General features: G+C 54.1%; 2 protein-coding genes across 21 annotated transcripts in view; both read right to left on the bottom strand.

Annotated features, from left to right (window-relative positions):
* The window catches only part of MADD (MAP kinase activating death domain), a 39,861-nt gene extending 39,406 nt beyond the window's left edge, over positions 1-455 (bottom strand). For all 12 annotated transcript variants that reach the window (XM_081538637.1, XM_081538622.1, XM_081538641.1 and 9 more), the window contains exon 1: positions 16-455. The gene's annotated coding sequence lies outside the window, so the exon portion shown is untranslated. The remainder of the gene's footprint in view (positions 1-15) is intronic.
* Positions 456-1,562: 1,107 nt separating this feature from the next.
* Positions 1,563-14,404, bottom strand: NR1H3 (nuclear receptor subfamily 1 group H member 3). Of its 9 annotated transcripts, none has more exons than XM_081538677.1 (12): positions 14,200-14,404; positions 12,648-12,698; positions 11,896-12,058; positions 7,804-7,883; positions 7,095-7,289; positions 6,331-6,597; positions 5,744-5,952; positions 5,457-5,636; positions 5,179-5,278; positions 2,364-2,477; positions 2,050-2,144; positions 1,563-1,858 (listed from the first exon to the last, which is right to left on the bottom strand). In XM_081538677.1, the coding sequence occupies exons 4-12, from the start codon at positions 7,844-7,846 to the stop codon at positions 1,712-1,714; spliced, it is 1,350 nt and encodes a 449-aa protein (XP_081394803.1). In that variant the 5' UTR covers positions 7,847-7,883; positions 11,896-12,058; positions 12,648-12,698; positions 14,200-14,404; the 3' UTR covers positions 1,563-1,711. The 9 variants fall into 9 exon arrangements, with proteins under 9 accessions (XP_081394803.1, XP_081394802.1, XP_081394805.1 ...); XM_081538676.1 differs by having other exon boundaries at positions 14,257-14,404; XM_081538679.1 differs by having other exon boundaries at positions 7,095-7,283; positions 14,257-14,404.
* Between the last annotated feature and the right edge of the window lie 57 nt (positions 14,405-14,461).

Genomic DNA, 14,461 nt, shown 5'->3' with positions numbered 1-14,461 from the left:
GGCCGGGGGCCGTACCATTCACCGCCGGGGGGGGACGGGGCTGCACCACGCCGAGCGCCGAAGGGCGGAGCCGGTCTCGGGAGAAGGGCGTTTACGCACACACCTAGGCGTGAGGGAGTGGGAGCGCGATGGGGCGCGCGGGGCCGACCCAGCGCCTCTGCGTGCCAAGGGGAGGGCCCACGGGAACGCTGTGGGTGTGGGTGGCGCAAACATTTCAGTCCGACACGGTAACAGAGCCCATTTCGGTGACGGGAGGTTCACCCTGGAAGCGACTTCTTAAAAGAAGCTGCGCTCAGACTTTCTCGCCTTCCCCTTCACCCTCCCCTCCCCCCCCGCTCGCGCTTTGGAAGCGCCCAGCCGCCTGTGCAGGGAAGCCGGCGGCCGCCGCGGCGGAGCCTACCAGCTCGGGACGGCGGGGGGAGGAGCCTGAGGCCGGAAGGCGCGGCCGCGGTATCACCTACGCCCGGTGCGCTCCAAGGCAGGGGGCGTGGGCGGCGCCGCGGCGCCCGCTGGGAAATGCAGTCCAGCCCTTCTGAGAGGCTCAACCCCGGACGCGGAGCCTCCCCTTGGCTTCAGAGGACTTTTTTTTTTTTTTTTCCGGTGCCACAGGGCCTGCGGGCCAAGAGGAGGGAATTGCTGTCCTTTAATTTTCAGGAAAACCGAGGCATTGGACCTGCACGCACGAACACAGGTGTGCGACTGAGGCGTTGGTTCCAAAAAAGCCAAAAAATCCAACACCCCTCTCCCAGAGAAAGACAAGGAGCGATCCCACCGGGACCCCTGAAGAGGAAGCGGGCCTCCCAGCCTCAGCACCTCGTTGACCCCTTACGGCGCAATGCGGCTGGTAAAAGGAGGTCCCCTCTCACTGCCAAGGCTGTCACTTGTAACCTGCCTCCCTCCTCTTGAGTCTGGAAGCGGACCCTCAAGGACACACTAGCTTCCTGCCTCCGGTGGTCGGGCCTCCACCCTCCCCCCCCAATCCAGAAATTGGTTTCTCTCCTTCTAAATTCAGTTTGGTCTTCCTATACAAACATACTAAAGGGAATAAGTCCTGAATATTCATTGGAAGGACTGATGCTGAAGCTGAAACTCCAATACTTCGGCCACCTGATGCAAAGAACTGACTCACTGGAAAAGACCCTGATGCTGGGAAAGACTGAAGGTGGGAGGAGAAGGGGACGACAGAGGATGAGATGGTTGGATGGCGTCACTGACTCAGTGGACTTGAGTTTGAGTAAGCTCCGGGAGTTGGCGATGGACAGGGAGGCCTGGCGGACACGACTGAGCAACTGAACTGAACGGAACTGATACAAACAGTGCCAGACCTCTCAGTGTGGCAGCCCCGAGGCATTTACACCCAAGAGGCGGAGGGACAGTGGAGAATTTCTCTGGGGGCCCTGTGGGGGAAAACAGGAAGTGGTAGAAGCAGGATGGGCAGGGTCCTGGAGAGCCTTGTGCAAAGGGGCCCCCAGGTTCATCCATTTGACGGGGTTCACACAGTCTTCACGTGGAGCACAGTGTCCGCAGGATATCCTGACTACTCAGCAGCCACAAAACTCCCAACCCTTTGACTCTCCTTTAATGCCACGTGAGGATCACCTCTGCCCAGCCCTCCGGAATGTTTGTCCTTCATCTGGCTCCACCTCTAGGAGGCAGCCACCTAGCCTCAGTTATCCAGCCCAGGAAAACAGAAGACGTGGAGGAGAAACTGTCATTCGTGGACGTCCCAGATCTCAGAGAGCAGCGGGGGGAGCTTCTTATCCTGCAGGCGCAGGGCAAACACTTGCTCTGAGTGGACGCTGCTCAGTGTCCGGAGGCTCACCAGTTTCATCAGCATCCTTGGGAACATCAGTCGGTCCTAGGAAAGGAGAGGAACAAGTAGGGCCTTTTGTCCTCTCCCCAGGGAAGAGGGGCCAGGGTTGGGGAGTTGCAGGAGAGGCAGAGAAGTCTCTGTGCTCGATGCAGTCAGGGAGGGGTTCTAGAAGGGAGAGCAGGTGTGTTGGGGATGAGCTGTGGAGAGGAGGGAGGAGGTACAGTGGGGAGACTCACATGGGGGTGGTGGATGGAGACGTAGGCATGCAGGGCCTCCACATATGTGTGTTGCAGCCTCTCTACCTGGAGCTGGTCCTGCACGTTGGGCCGGTCTACAGGTCACCAACAGAGTTGAGTGGCAGGTCTGGCCAGGGTCTCATTTCCATACCCCAAATCACAACCCCAGAAATAGGGACCTGCCCCACCCAACCTCTCCCATCCCAAAGGAACACAGCAAGGGCCTCCATCCCCATGATCCTTGCCCTACGGCACCTGCAGCCCTCTCTGGTTTGAGTCTCTCGCTCGTTTTCCCTCTTGCCCCTCCTCCGCACCTGCAGAGAAGATGCTGATGGCAATGAGCAAGGCAAACTCAGCATCATTTAGCTGCAGCTCATTCATGGCTCTGGAGAACTCGAAGATGGGGTTTATGAACTCCACCTGCAGCCCTGGGGAGGAAGAAGAGAGGCTGGGGAGTGTGGCATGAGCTTTGTTGTTCAATCCCTAAGTCATGTCCGACTCTTTTGCAACCACAGGGACTGTAGCCCACCAGGCTCCCCTGTCCATGGGATTTCCTCGGCACAAATACTGGAATGGGCTGCCATTTCCTTCTCCAAGGAATCTTCCCGACCCCAGGATCGAAGCTGGGTCTCCTGCACTGGCAAGCGGATTCTTTACCACTGAGCTACCAGGCGAGTCCCGTGACATGGGCAGCACTGCTCAATTTAGGAAGCTACCAGGAAACTCAGTAAGAAGTCCCCAGGCTCTGCTGTGTAACCTTGGATAAGTTTCTTAGCCTCTCTAAGCCTCTTCTGTGAGGTGAGAATCATATCTGAACTTATAAAATTGTTGTGATGGTTAAATGGTAAAGCATACAGACCCCTTTGCACTGCACCCAGAATATAGGACATGCTGAATTAAATAATAACAATAAAAATTCTGTTAGAATTCTCCTTAGAACTCTTCAGGGCCCCACATTACTAGAAATAGAGGCAACTCTGTTTGTTTACAAAAAGACTTCTTCACTGGCAACTGGCCTTACTTTGAATAGTAGCGATACATTTCATTTTCCACATCACAGGGGAGACAGCAGTGTGTTCAGGGTGTGGACTCTGTTGTTGGACTCCCTGGGTTTGAGTCCTGGCTCTACCACTTCCTAGGCTGTGTGACCTTGGGTAAGTTATTTAAGCTCTCTGGGCTTTGGTTTTCCCATCTCTAGAATGGAAATAATAATAGTACCTACCTCATAATGGGTCCTTAGAATAATGAGTGGCACATATAATAACTGCCATATAAGTGTTCGTTGAATAAATGATAAATTAAAAAAAAAAATAGAACCAGCCTTCTTACTGAGAAGACTGAAGTTCAATAAATCATGACTTGTTCTAAAGGATAGCGTTCTAATGGACGTTTCTCCCAAACACAGTCAAACTCTCTCCACCCTACCCCATCCCCTAGGTTTTCTCAGATGTCTTTTAGCAACCATCTGCTAACTTTTCCATTCCAGGCTTCTCCATTAGTCACTTCCTGTACTTTCACCCCGATGTTTATCAAGTATGTGCTGATCCACTTAATGGACAAGCTCTGTTTAGAAAGCACTTCTTGGTGAGGTGTCCAGCCTTGAATGGCGCTGAACAGCCCCTTGGCACAGGGAGGACGAGCCAGTTTTAGAGTTACACCTCCTGTGAGGGTCCACTGCTGCTCGCTGAGTGAGCACCCCCAGTGTGGTCGGTCCACATCACTAGTCACTCACTGTGCAGTATATGGTAGTGGAGGTAGAGGGGGAGGGAGACCTACCCAAAGAGCACCGCTGTCCTCCTCCCCTCACTGAAAACATGAGAAATGAAAGACAAACATGACATGAAAATCGCTTATATAAATGAATCTATAAATAGATGCAGGTTCAGATAGCACAAGTCCGTAAGTGCCGAAAGACACATGCAGACATGAGGACAGGCAAGGGTTCAGAAGGGAGGATGTCATGAAGGAGAAGGCCGTGGTTCAGAAGGACTGGGATAATAACATTTGGGGAAAAGGTTGTTGGGCAGAGAAAGGGGGCAGGGCTGGGCTTCTAAAGCAGGAAAAAGCCATTACATCACTCCTATTAGGTGTCTGTATGTTCAAGCAGCACAACGGGCACTACAGAAGGCTAGAGGTGCCTACCATGCCCTGTGGTGAAGGGAGGCCTACCTAGAAAGCTCACTGGGTGGCCTGTGATCAGACAAGAGCTGGCCTGAGTCACCAGAAACCTTTCTGAGCTCTGCCCTGGAAACCAGGATCCTTCAAACCTGAGAATGGAGTGAGCATCAGCCCTATTTTATAGACCCACTGACTCGGGTGTTAAACCACTCAGTCTCTTGTTCAGCCTCAGTCGTGTCCCTCCAAAACACCTTCTACCTTCCAACCCTTCTCCCACAGCACAAACGTCACCAGCAACTGAATATGAGGAAACCAACACTGCTTCGCCTGCAAGCAGGTATCAGATAGAGAACAGCACTGTGAACTAATTCTTGGAGAAAGTACTCCAGCTCTGAGATGAGGACAGAAGTGTTCCCTCTTACCCTAAAACTGCCCCATCTGGGCATGTCTGCTGTGTTTTAACGCCAATGCCACAGCTCCTCAGAAAGCGCAATTGAAAAGGAGGAAATCAGTCCGCATGATCCTTAAAGAGCACGTCTGTGAAAGGTTTTTCGTGATTGACTACTAAAGGGCTCAGTGAGGTTTTCAAGTATTTTTCCTAGCTTTTCTTCAAGCAAATCTTTTTTTCAAGCATATCTTTTCTTCAAGCAAAATATTATTCAAAAACACAACACATAATGCAGATTTAAATGGAACTTCTTGTTTGGCTAAAGTTAGGGTGAAGGACATGTCTCCTCTAAGGTGACACTGTGGAAACCCTGCCTCAGGTTCCTGGGAGCACAGTTTGAGAACCACTGGCCTAATGCAACAGAGAGTAGGAATCTGTGTAGGGCAGTTAAGGGAAAACCAGCAGCATTTCAACTTTCCGTCTTGGAAAAACAGGTGGGTCCTTCCCTTTGCAGCAGCTCAAACCCTGGGCCTGCAGCTCTGTAGTCGCTATGGACCCCCTGCCTGATGGGACAAAATGCATCTGTCCATCCAACTCAACCCCTTTGTGAGCTCAGTCCTCACCTGCTTTGGCAAAGTCTTCCCGGTTATAACTGAAATCCTTGAGGAAGGTGATGCTCTCACTTCCAGGGTTGTACCTCCGAGAGGTCTCCAGGAGCATCACCTGCACACAATTATCAGGCTGTTCGCAGCCCAGGCACCTTCAAGGAAAGGTCAAGCCCCTCATCCCTACTTCCTGGGGTGGGGGAGGGGGCAATGTGGCTTTCCAGGGGGCTGGCTGGAGGCTCCTCCCACAGACATCCTGCTCAGATCCTCCCTTCACCCCCGTCCCCGCCAGCCACCTCAATCGCAGACGTCTTCAGCAGGGCGATCTGGTCCTCCCGGCTGAGCTGCAGGAAGCCTGGCAGCTGCTTGGCAAAATCCACGATCTCCTGCACGGAGACGATGGCCAGCTCGGTGAAGTGAGCAAAGCGCTGCTGACGGGCCTCCCGGCTCTGGGGATCTGGTGCCATGGGCCAAGGCTGCCCAGAAAGGTAAGGGGGAGAGAGACAAAGCCCCCTGAGTTGGATGTCGAGAAGCCAGCTGGTGCTCTGGGCACAGCCATCTCTTCCCTGGGTCCCTCCAGTACCGTGACTCGAAGCTGGTCCGAGAAGGAGCGCCTGTTACACAGCTGCTGGGCAGCCACCAGCTTCTCAATCATGCCCAGCTGCTCTGGGCTGAGCTGGGGCAGGACTTGGGGAGGTGAGGAAGCCCTCGGGGGTGCAGATGTGGCCTGAGCCTGTTCCTCCTCTTGCCGCTTCAGTTTCTTTAGACGGATCTGTTCTTCTGATAAGACACCTGAGGACAGAGCAGGACAGGGTGAGGACGGGAGAAGCGGGGACACAGGAAGCGGGGATGGGGCACAGGAATAGTATGAGGCTCCGGAAAAGCGGAGAGCATTGGATAAAGACAAAGAAGAGACTTAAAAAAAAAAAACCATGCTATGTGCCATGTGGGATCTTAGTTGCCAGACCAGGGATGGAACCTGAGCCCCCTGCAGTGGAAGCTCAGAGCCCTAACCACTGGACCACCAGGGAAGTCCCCGAAGAAGAGACTTTAATCCACTCTTAGGAAGGCCTGCAGACTCAGCTGCCTGTCTGCCCCCAGACCCTGGCAGCACATGTCCCCTCTTCCCATCAGCCTGACCGCCCCCAGCTCCGGTCCCCAGACACTCACACTCCTCCCGCATGCCCGCCTGGCGGCATTTGCGAAGGCGGCATTCCTGGCACTTGCGCCGCATGTAGGTGTCCATGGGGCAGTGGCCCCCACTGTGGCAGATGTAGCGTGCCCCTTTGATGACACTGCGGCGGAAGAACCCCTTGCAACCCTCGCAGCTCAGCACGTTGTAGTGGAAGCCGGAGGCCTTGTCCCCGCACACGCTGCACAGCTCGTTCCCCAGCATTTTGGGGGCGGGCCCCTTTTTCCGCTTTTGTGGACGAAGCTCTGGATGCAGGGAAGAGCCTTAATGTTCTTCTTCGGGGAGGAAGCTTAGTGCCCAGTTGGCCACTGCCCTGAGCACTCGGTGACCTTCATTCACTTCATTATACCAAGACTAGTCTCTCTATTCTAAGTAGCTCTCATACGCCAAGTGCTATCATGTCCTAAGTACTGTCTGAGCCAGGCTTACAACCTACGAGATGGGTGCTCTTATTATTTCCATTTTACTGAGGCTCAGAAGAGCCTAAAAGTGAGTGAAGTCGCTCAGTCGTGTCCAACTCTTTGCGACCCTATGGACTGTAGCCTACCAGGCTCCTCCATCCATGGGATTTTCCAGGCAAGAATATTGGAGTGGAGAGCCTAAGACAGATGCAAAATTTACACTCAGATCACTTACATCTAGTTGACTCCAAAGCCTTTGGACTTAACCCTGATTTCATAAGGTAAAGAGCCCTGATCCCAGATCCAGGGAGCCCCCTCCTCGCAATCCGGCAGCTCCTCACCTGTGGACTCTGGAGGGGCCTCCACACCAGGGAGCAGGGCCGTGGGCTCTGGTGCCTCCAGCCCCACCCTTGAGATGCCCCCGGCAGACTGCGGTGTGCTGGGTCCCTCCCTGAGGATGCACTTGCTGCTTCCCAAGGGCTGGCTGCTTGCATCTTGTGCATCTAGTCCCCACAGCTCCACTGCAGAGTCTGAACCTTGAAAGAGAGACACGGGGGGGGGGGTCTCAGGTCCCCCGTATTCTCCTGGGAAACTGCAAGCCTGTCTCCGCCCACAGAGGGCAGCAAAACATTGGCTCTGGCTCTGGGACCCTGGGATTGTTGTGGGCTCTAGGGTGAGTCACTTGTAGTCCCCTGCACCTCAATACCTTAAATGAGGATGTTAACCTCTGTCCTTTGGGCAGGGGCTGAAGTCCATCCATCTCAGAGATCGGACAGAACTCTTGAAAGCCAAGCTGGGTGAGCCCTGGACATGCCAAGCCTCCCCAGCAGCAAGCCCGGATTGAGAAGGATGGCAGGTTATCTGCAAGGGCCAGGCACCAGAACCAGGGCAGAGGTAGTCCAGGCAGAAGGAGGTCAGCAACACCCAGAGTAGCTCTGAACTGCTCTCCAGGGGAGGGCAGAAGGCAGTTTGTGTAGGAGGCTGATTCCCGCGGGAGGAGAGGAACCGGGGACCAGGCTGAGGGGAGAGGGCTGGAGTGGAGATGCTTACCAGGAGAAACATCAGGCACAGGGGCCTCCAGCCACAAAGACATCTCTTCCCGGAGCCCTGGACATTACCAAGGGGCTGTCCTGCAGGAACGATCCAGGTTACACTCTTCCCAAACTGGGTCCCTTCCCCTACTGATCCTGCCTTTTATCTATCCTCACATATCAACTTATGTTTACCTGCCATGTATGTGTTAGCCTGTGCCAAGGCTTTCCATGCTTTCCCCACAATATACCTGTGAGGTCAGGGCTACTCCTAAACCCAAGTTACAGATGAGGAAACTGGAGTTACAAGACATGTAGAAGATTGTCTATGGCCACGCAGTTAGAGCGGAGACTCCCAACTCTGGTCTCTCCCGATGTCGAAGTCTGATGTCTTGGCTACCGTGCCACCTCTTCTCCCCGGCCCCCCTCCAGGCTGTCAGGGAGCGTTTGATCCCCGGCTTCTGTCAGAGCCCCTTCCCCTCACTCCTGCACTGGGGACCGCCGGAGTCGGGCCGAACCCGGGACATGTTCTGGGATCCAGACTCCCTCCACCCCTCGAAACACACCGCTAGTTAAGACAAACCTCCCTCCTGCACTTCCCGGGACAAAATTCTTGCCTCCGGGAGTCACCCCAGTTCACATAGAGGACCTCCTCCCCTGATCGCGACAAGTTATTCTGGGGCTTAAAGCGAGCGCTGCGCTTCCATCACCATCCTCCCTCGCCGCTCCCCAGAGACCCCCTTCTAAAACCCCGGGACACCCCGCACCCCCGCCCCCACTCCCGGACACGCAGACGCAAAGCCCGAGGCCAGAGTTGAGCTGCAGACCCACCGGTGCTCGGGCCTCCAGACTTCCCAGCCGGGGCAGTCTCTGGAGCCCCCTTGCTGGGAGAGCAGGATGGTGCAGTCTCCGGGTCCGCAGGCCTCGGCGGCGGCCGGAGCGCCCGAGCTGAGCGAGACAGGGGCCGGGAGCTCCGGGCCGACCGACTGGAGCCCGGGCCGCCTGGCGCCCGCCCCCCGCGCTGACTCCGCCCCTGCCGGCCGGCCGCCCCCTCGGCCCGGCGCCACGGCGGCCCCTGCCCCTCGAGCCCGGCGGCCGCATGTACCCGCAGACCGGCCCGCGGCTCTCCCCTTCCTCTCCTCACCCCGGAGGCTCGGAGCGGCTCTTACACGAACCGCTGCCTCCCAGGTACCACCCCCCCAACCACCACCCCACTCCCCGCAGCCTCCAGCGTCGTCCCCTCCCCTCCAGAGACATCTCACAGAGCAAAGGTCCCGGCCCCGGCCCGGCCCGAAATTGCGACACCGAGCCCCAGCCTGCTTTCCCAGTCTCCCTCCGCCTTCCCTGACTCGGGAAGGGACCGAGAAGCTCTCCCCACCATCTCCAGGCCAGGGCCAAGCCGGGAGAACTCCAGGGGTGGAGACGGGCAGGTTGCTGGGCCTTCCAGGGAGTTTCTGACTGTGGGTGCCCTGCTGGGGGAGGGGGGTGCCCTCCGAGAGGGGAAGAGGTTGGGGGCGGGGGACGGGGTTGGAAAGAAGTCGCTACAGCACTGGATGGTCTGGGATGGGAGGCTGTAGATCTGGGTACCAGCCCGGGAGGACCTGAGAGGGTGTGCAGGAAGGGTTCCATTACAAGTGAGGGCAGGCCCTGTGCAGCTTCTCCTAAGACCATAGCCCTGCCTTCCTGCCCCACTGCCTGGAACAATGAGGTCTGCCCTGAAGGTGGACACCTCATTTTATTGATTTTACCTCCCTCCCCTGAAACAGAATCTGACATAGAATAGAAACAAGAGTAGGTACTGTGGTTTCGTTTGTTGAATGAATAAGTAAACAAGGAAAACAGTATGATCCTCTTCTATCCTATACTTGTTACCTTGAGTCAGTTTCATCTCCACAACACTGCTTCAGTGCATGAGCTCTGAGCTCAGATTTTGGATTCAAATTTGGGCCTTGCCTCTGCCTCTTATTTGCTGTATGATTTTGATTAAGTGGGCTTCCCTGCTGGCTCAGGCCGTAAAGAATCTGCCTGTGATGCAGAAGACCTGGGTTTCATCCCTGGGCTGAGAAGGTCCCCTGGAGGAGGGCCTGGCAGCCCACTCCAGTATTCTTGCCTGGAGAATCCCATGGGCAGAGGGGCCTGGCAGGCTACAGTCCATGGGGTTGCAAAGAGTCAGACACGACTGAGCAACTAAGCACAGCATATAGCACTTGATTAACTAAGTTACTTAATGTTACTAAGTTAAAGTTACTAAGTTACTTAAAGTTACTAAGTTACTGAACCCGTTTCCCTATCTTTATAATAGGGATAATAATAATGGTTTTTACCACAGAAGGTTGTCCTGGCAATTAATATATCAGATGTATCGCACCTGGTAAGAGTACTAGATAGAGATGGTAGCAGTAATCAACCTCCCAATTCCTTCAGCAATGGATCTTTCCCATCACCTTGACTCTGAGCACTATTAATCTTCCAGTGCTTATTTCCGTATACAACCCCCTCACTATCTCTTCTGGTCCTTGGAGCCGCCCCAGGAGGGAGGGGGCTCAGTAAATCTGAGCTCACGGGCAGGGCCTTTTCCAAGACCACACACAGTCAGTGGCCGAGCTGGGATCGGAATCCAGGATGTCCTCACTCGAGTCCGTGTCCTCTTTCTCCTGCGTCAGAGTCCAGGATGCTCATCTCGGTGCCTCTCAGGTCTGCTGGACCAGTGAAGTGCTGAGATGGACGAAGCCGGGGGCCTGGGGGCTGCAGTGGGAGAGGCTGGGGGCCCTGGGGATGCTTCAGTGCAGATGTGGGAAGCCAGGGGCTGAGGTTACTGCTGGTTGTCCCCCCCCCCCCCCCGCCCCACTCCCAGTTTCCTGCTCACAGGCTCTTCCTGTTTTGCTGTGAACTCCAGTTCCCATGGGTCCCACATTAAAGCCGAGAAGGACAGGAGGCCGGGGCGGGCAGCCAGAGGGACAGACATGGAGATGAACAGGGCACCAGGGAAGAGGAGAGGAGAGGGAGCAGGGCATGAGTGGGCACGGGGTTGGGGGAACGGGATGGGAAAGGCACCGGGAAAGCAGGAACAGAAAGGAGCTCGGTGAAAATGGGAGGAAGCTCAGGGTGGGGCAGGGGGAACGGGCGGAGGTTGGGAAGCAAAACTTGAGAAGACAGCAGGCTGGGCGGTGTTGCAAAATCTGCCCATGTATTCATTTTCACATTTCAGAAAAGCCCCTCTGACACCCCCCATCTCAAAGTTCTGCCTCCAGCTTTTGCTCTTGTTCCCTCTCATCACAAGGCCGGCACCCCGGACTGGGCATATCTGAGTCATGAGCACAAGGCCCCAGCTGTCCTGGGAAAGCAGAAAACCAGGGACTCTAGCTCTTGGGCAACTGGCACTGTTCCTTCTCGAGCACGCACATCCTCTCCCGGCGGACAGGGAGGGTCAGCCGCGTCACTGAGACACCTGGTGACCGGCAGGCACTCAGGGTGGAACGCAGGTCTAGGGTCTGATGATCTATCTTCTGGGAGTTGGGAGAAGACCCTCGTTCACTCCAGATCCTCAACTCCTCTCCTCACACCCTCGTCTCCCCACAGGCCAGGACCCTCTGACCCAGGCCAGAGCCGGCTGCTGAACAAGCAGCTTAGGGCGCCATCTCTCCCACGTCAGGGAGTCAGCCTCAGCCTCGTCTCAGAGGAGGAGGAAGCGTGACTGCCTGAGTTACCCCTTCAGGTTACAGGGGTTCAGGAGCCCCCCCACATGAGGGGAGAGCAAAATGGGCAAAAACCAAAACCTGTTGGTGGTCTCTCCACGGGGGTCCTGGAGACTTAACGACTGGGACTTGTTCCCCAAGCCAGGACAAGCAGTCAGTTGATCTGCAGGGGGAATCACGTCTCCCTTTGCCAGACCCCCAAACCCACCCCAGTCCTACCAGTCTCCAGGAGGTGTCGGGTGCAAGGCCTCTCGGTCCCATAGGGGCTTTCCTGTGTGTTTCCTCCATTCCAAGAGGAGGCATCCTGCCTGGGAACTCCATTTAAGATCTTCCGGGTCACATTTCTGGCCCCCACAACCTCCAGAGGGAATCTGAAGCAAAGACAGGCGCATTCCCCAGCCCATGGTCACACGTACCACTAGATAACTTCTCTCAAAGTGCTCCCCTGAAGCAGGCCACAGGGTACAGCTGGCAGGTATGGAGGGGGCAACTGCTTCCTGGAAGATTTCTGGAAGGCTGCAAAGTGTGTATGTTTGGGGGGGTGGGTGGCAGTCATCTTTCAGGCCACCCAAGTAACTTCTGAACCTCCCAATCACAGGACAGGGAAGAACCCAGGAATTTCAGGTCGGTGAGTTCAGAGATGATAGACGACAGAAAGGAAAAAAGAAAAGTAACATTTATTAGGCCCTACAACATACATTTATCTTTACATGTATTATTTTATCTCTCCTTATACATAAAACCCCAAGAGGTAGTTACTAGCAGGAGGGGAAATCTCAGATTTGAACACAAGTGTAGCTGACTCAAAAGCTCAAACTCAAGCAAGAAATTTCCACCTCACTCTATTACACAAAACTACCTTCCCAACTGGGAAAAACAATGAACTCACACGGGTTTAGGTTCACTTCTGCCAACAAAAGGTAGAGCAGTGGTTCCCAAACCTGGCCTCCTTTTCAGAGATTCTGATTTATTTGGCCTGAGGTAGGCCCATGTATCCATCTATACATCTATTCTTTTTGCATCTGTAGCTAAGAACCAAGGTGTGGGAACCACAGAACCATCTGGTGGAAAATATGCAGATGCTGGGGGTCAAGAAACCAGGGCTCAGCTCTTGGCTTTAACATGTACTTGTGATGTAATCCTCACCCTTCCTGGGTTTATTTCTCACCATCAAAACTGAAATAATATCTTCTCCATCAATCCTTCCTACATTGGATATCTGCAGGCACAAAGAATACAGAAATATTTGAGCAAGTGGGAAGAAAAGTTAAAGATGAATTTAAGGGATTTTTGTTCTACATGCCAAAATTTAGTAAGCCTGGGACTTACACTCTGAAATCACAACGGTCTGGCTACTTTGCAAGGAGAGTAAGGGGCATATTAAAACAAAATAGTCAACGACTCCAATATGCAGAATTTTGCCAATTAACCATGTCCCATTCAACCCCACCCATGTGAAAAGGTTTCCTTTGCTAGAAATCTCTTTATTGAAAATATTTTGGGCCACTGAATATAGTTAAACAATGCAGTTTGAGTAGCCTGTGAGAAATAGCCCATTATAAGGACTATTTGACTAGAAATCAGAAAACCTGAGTTTTAATCCATTCTCCTAAATTGTGTGACCTTGGACAAGTCACTTCCTCTCTTAGGATTTGTTTTCTTATCTGTGAAGAAGAGGGGACTAGGTTACATCAAGGATTCAGAGATGCTGATTTTTGAAGCTTATTAATGGTCTTCATGAACTTCTTGGGACTGTGTACAAAATTCTGTTTGTGTGTGGACATTTTTCTGGAGGAGAGGAGATTAAATTTTCATTTAATTCATAAAGGGGCTTGTGACTAAATAAGGCTAAGAACTTTTTGACTACCCAGCCTTTAGCTCTCAATTTCTATTCACTCCTCCGTAACAATTCTGGAAGCAAAGTTTAGATTCTGAAATATATGTAAATAATTCAATCTGGAGTCCTGGGGCAAAATAATGACCCTGCTTTCTCCAACATGTTCTGATCAGGTTTTATTTCTCCAATGATCTGAGGTAATTGGCTACTAGGGGGCAGATCCGAATCAAAGCATCTCAAGGGCCTATGAGCTGACTTCCTGGAGCAGTGAGTCCCTCCCCAAGCTCAGAGTCACAAATACCTGAAGCCAGACTGGCTGCACCTATATCCTAGCTGTGAGTGCCAAGCGGGCCTCTGTCTGATTCTGTGGAAAGCCCATCTAGTCCTACTGGATGATATCCTCTTCTCCCTTACCCCTGAATATCTCCCCACTGGTCTGAAATTTCTCCCCTGAGGATTCACTGCTTTGGTTTTGCAGTCTGAACATCCTGTGCAACCCAACTCCTTTGAGAAGAGGCACGGTATCTTGATTCTCATTATCTAAAACTTGGAAGTGGACTGGAAGGGGACGTGAGAGAGCACCTTAAGCTCTGCTCAGGAAATGAGCAGCAGGCTAGACGGGGACCAACCTCAGGCACACAGGAAGTCCAAAGGGCTGGTACACCCTGTGCCCCACACCCCGAACAAGCCTTCTTTCGGGGAATAAGAGCCCGGGCCAAGGCTCAAACTCCACCTGAAGGAAGGCGTGTGGAGACAGGCGCCCTGGGCCACCCCTCGCCCCAATTCGGCACAGGCTCTGGCTCTAGGTCAAGCCCGGCAGCACACCCCGGCCCAAGAGGGCGCTCGCTCTCCCGGCCACGGTCCAGCCGAATACAAGAGCCACCTTGGTACAGGGGTCTCCGTGGGCAGAGGCAAAATCCACGCTCAGGGGTCTCTTTACCAAGACGAGGTCTTCAAGCCCTTTCTGCAGGGCGAGGCCGCGCTACATTCCCATGCTCCTCCTCCACGGCAGGATCGCGAACCTCCTACAGGAATTCCCTTCCGGATTCCTCCTCCCACCTGCCCCGCGCCTTTACCAAGATGGCGGCGAGCTCACTTCCGGCGTGTGTTCCTAAGAGTGCGTCCGGGTGGCTGCTGCAAGTGTC

This window comes from Giraffa tippelskirchi, chromosome 11, assembly GCF_054371585.1.
Source record: "Giraffa tippelskirchi isolate mGirTip1 chromosome 11, T2T-mGirTip1v1.2.pri, whole genome shotgun sequence".
In the NCBI taxonomy this organism is placed as follows: Eukaryota; Metazoa; Chordata; class Mammalia; order Artiodactyla; family Giraffidae; genus Giraffa; species Giraffa tippelskirchi.
This window is presented reverse-complemented; position numbering and strand designations above follow the sequence as displayed.

Excerpts from the sequence above, each read along its gene's own strand:
- NR1H3 (XM_081538677.1), bottom strand. The coding sequence starts at position 7,846 with ATGTCTTTGTGGCTGGAGGCCCCTGTGCCTGATGTTTCTCCTG. Across the intron at positions 5,637-5,743 it reads CGGACCAGCTTCGAGTCACG|CCTTGGCCCATGGCACCAGA; the intron begins GTACTGGAGGGA and ends CTTTCTGGGCAG. Across the intron at positions 2,145-2,363 it reads CATCAGCATCTTCTCTGCAG|ACCGGCCCAACGTGCAGGAC; the intron begins GTGCGGAGGAGG and ends GGTGACCTGTAG.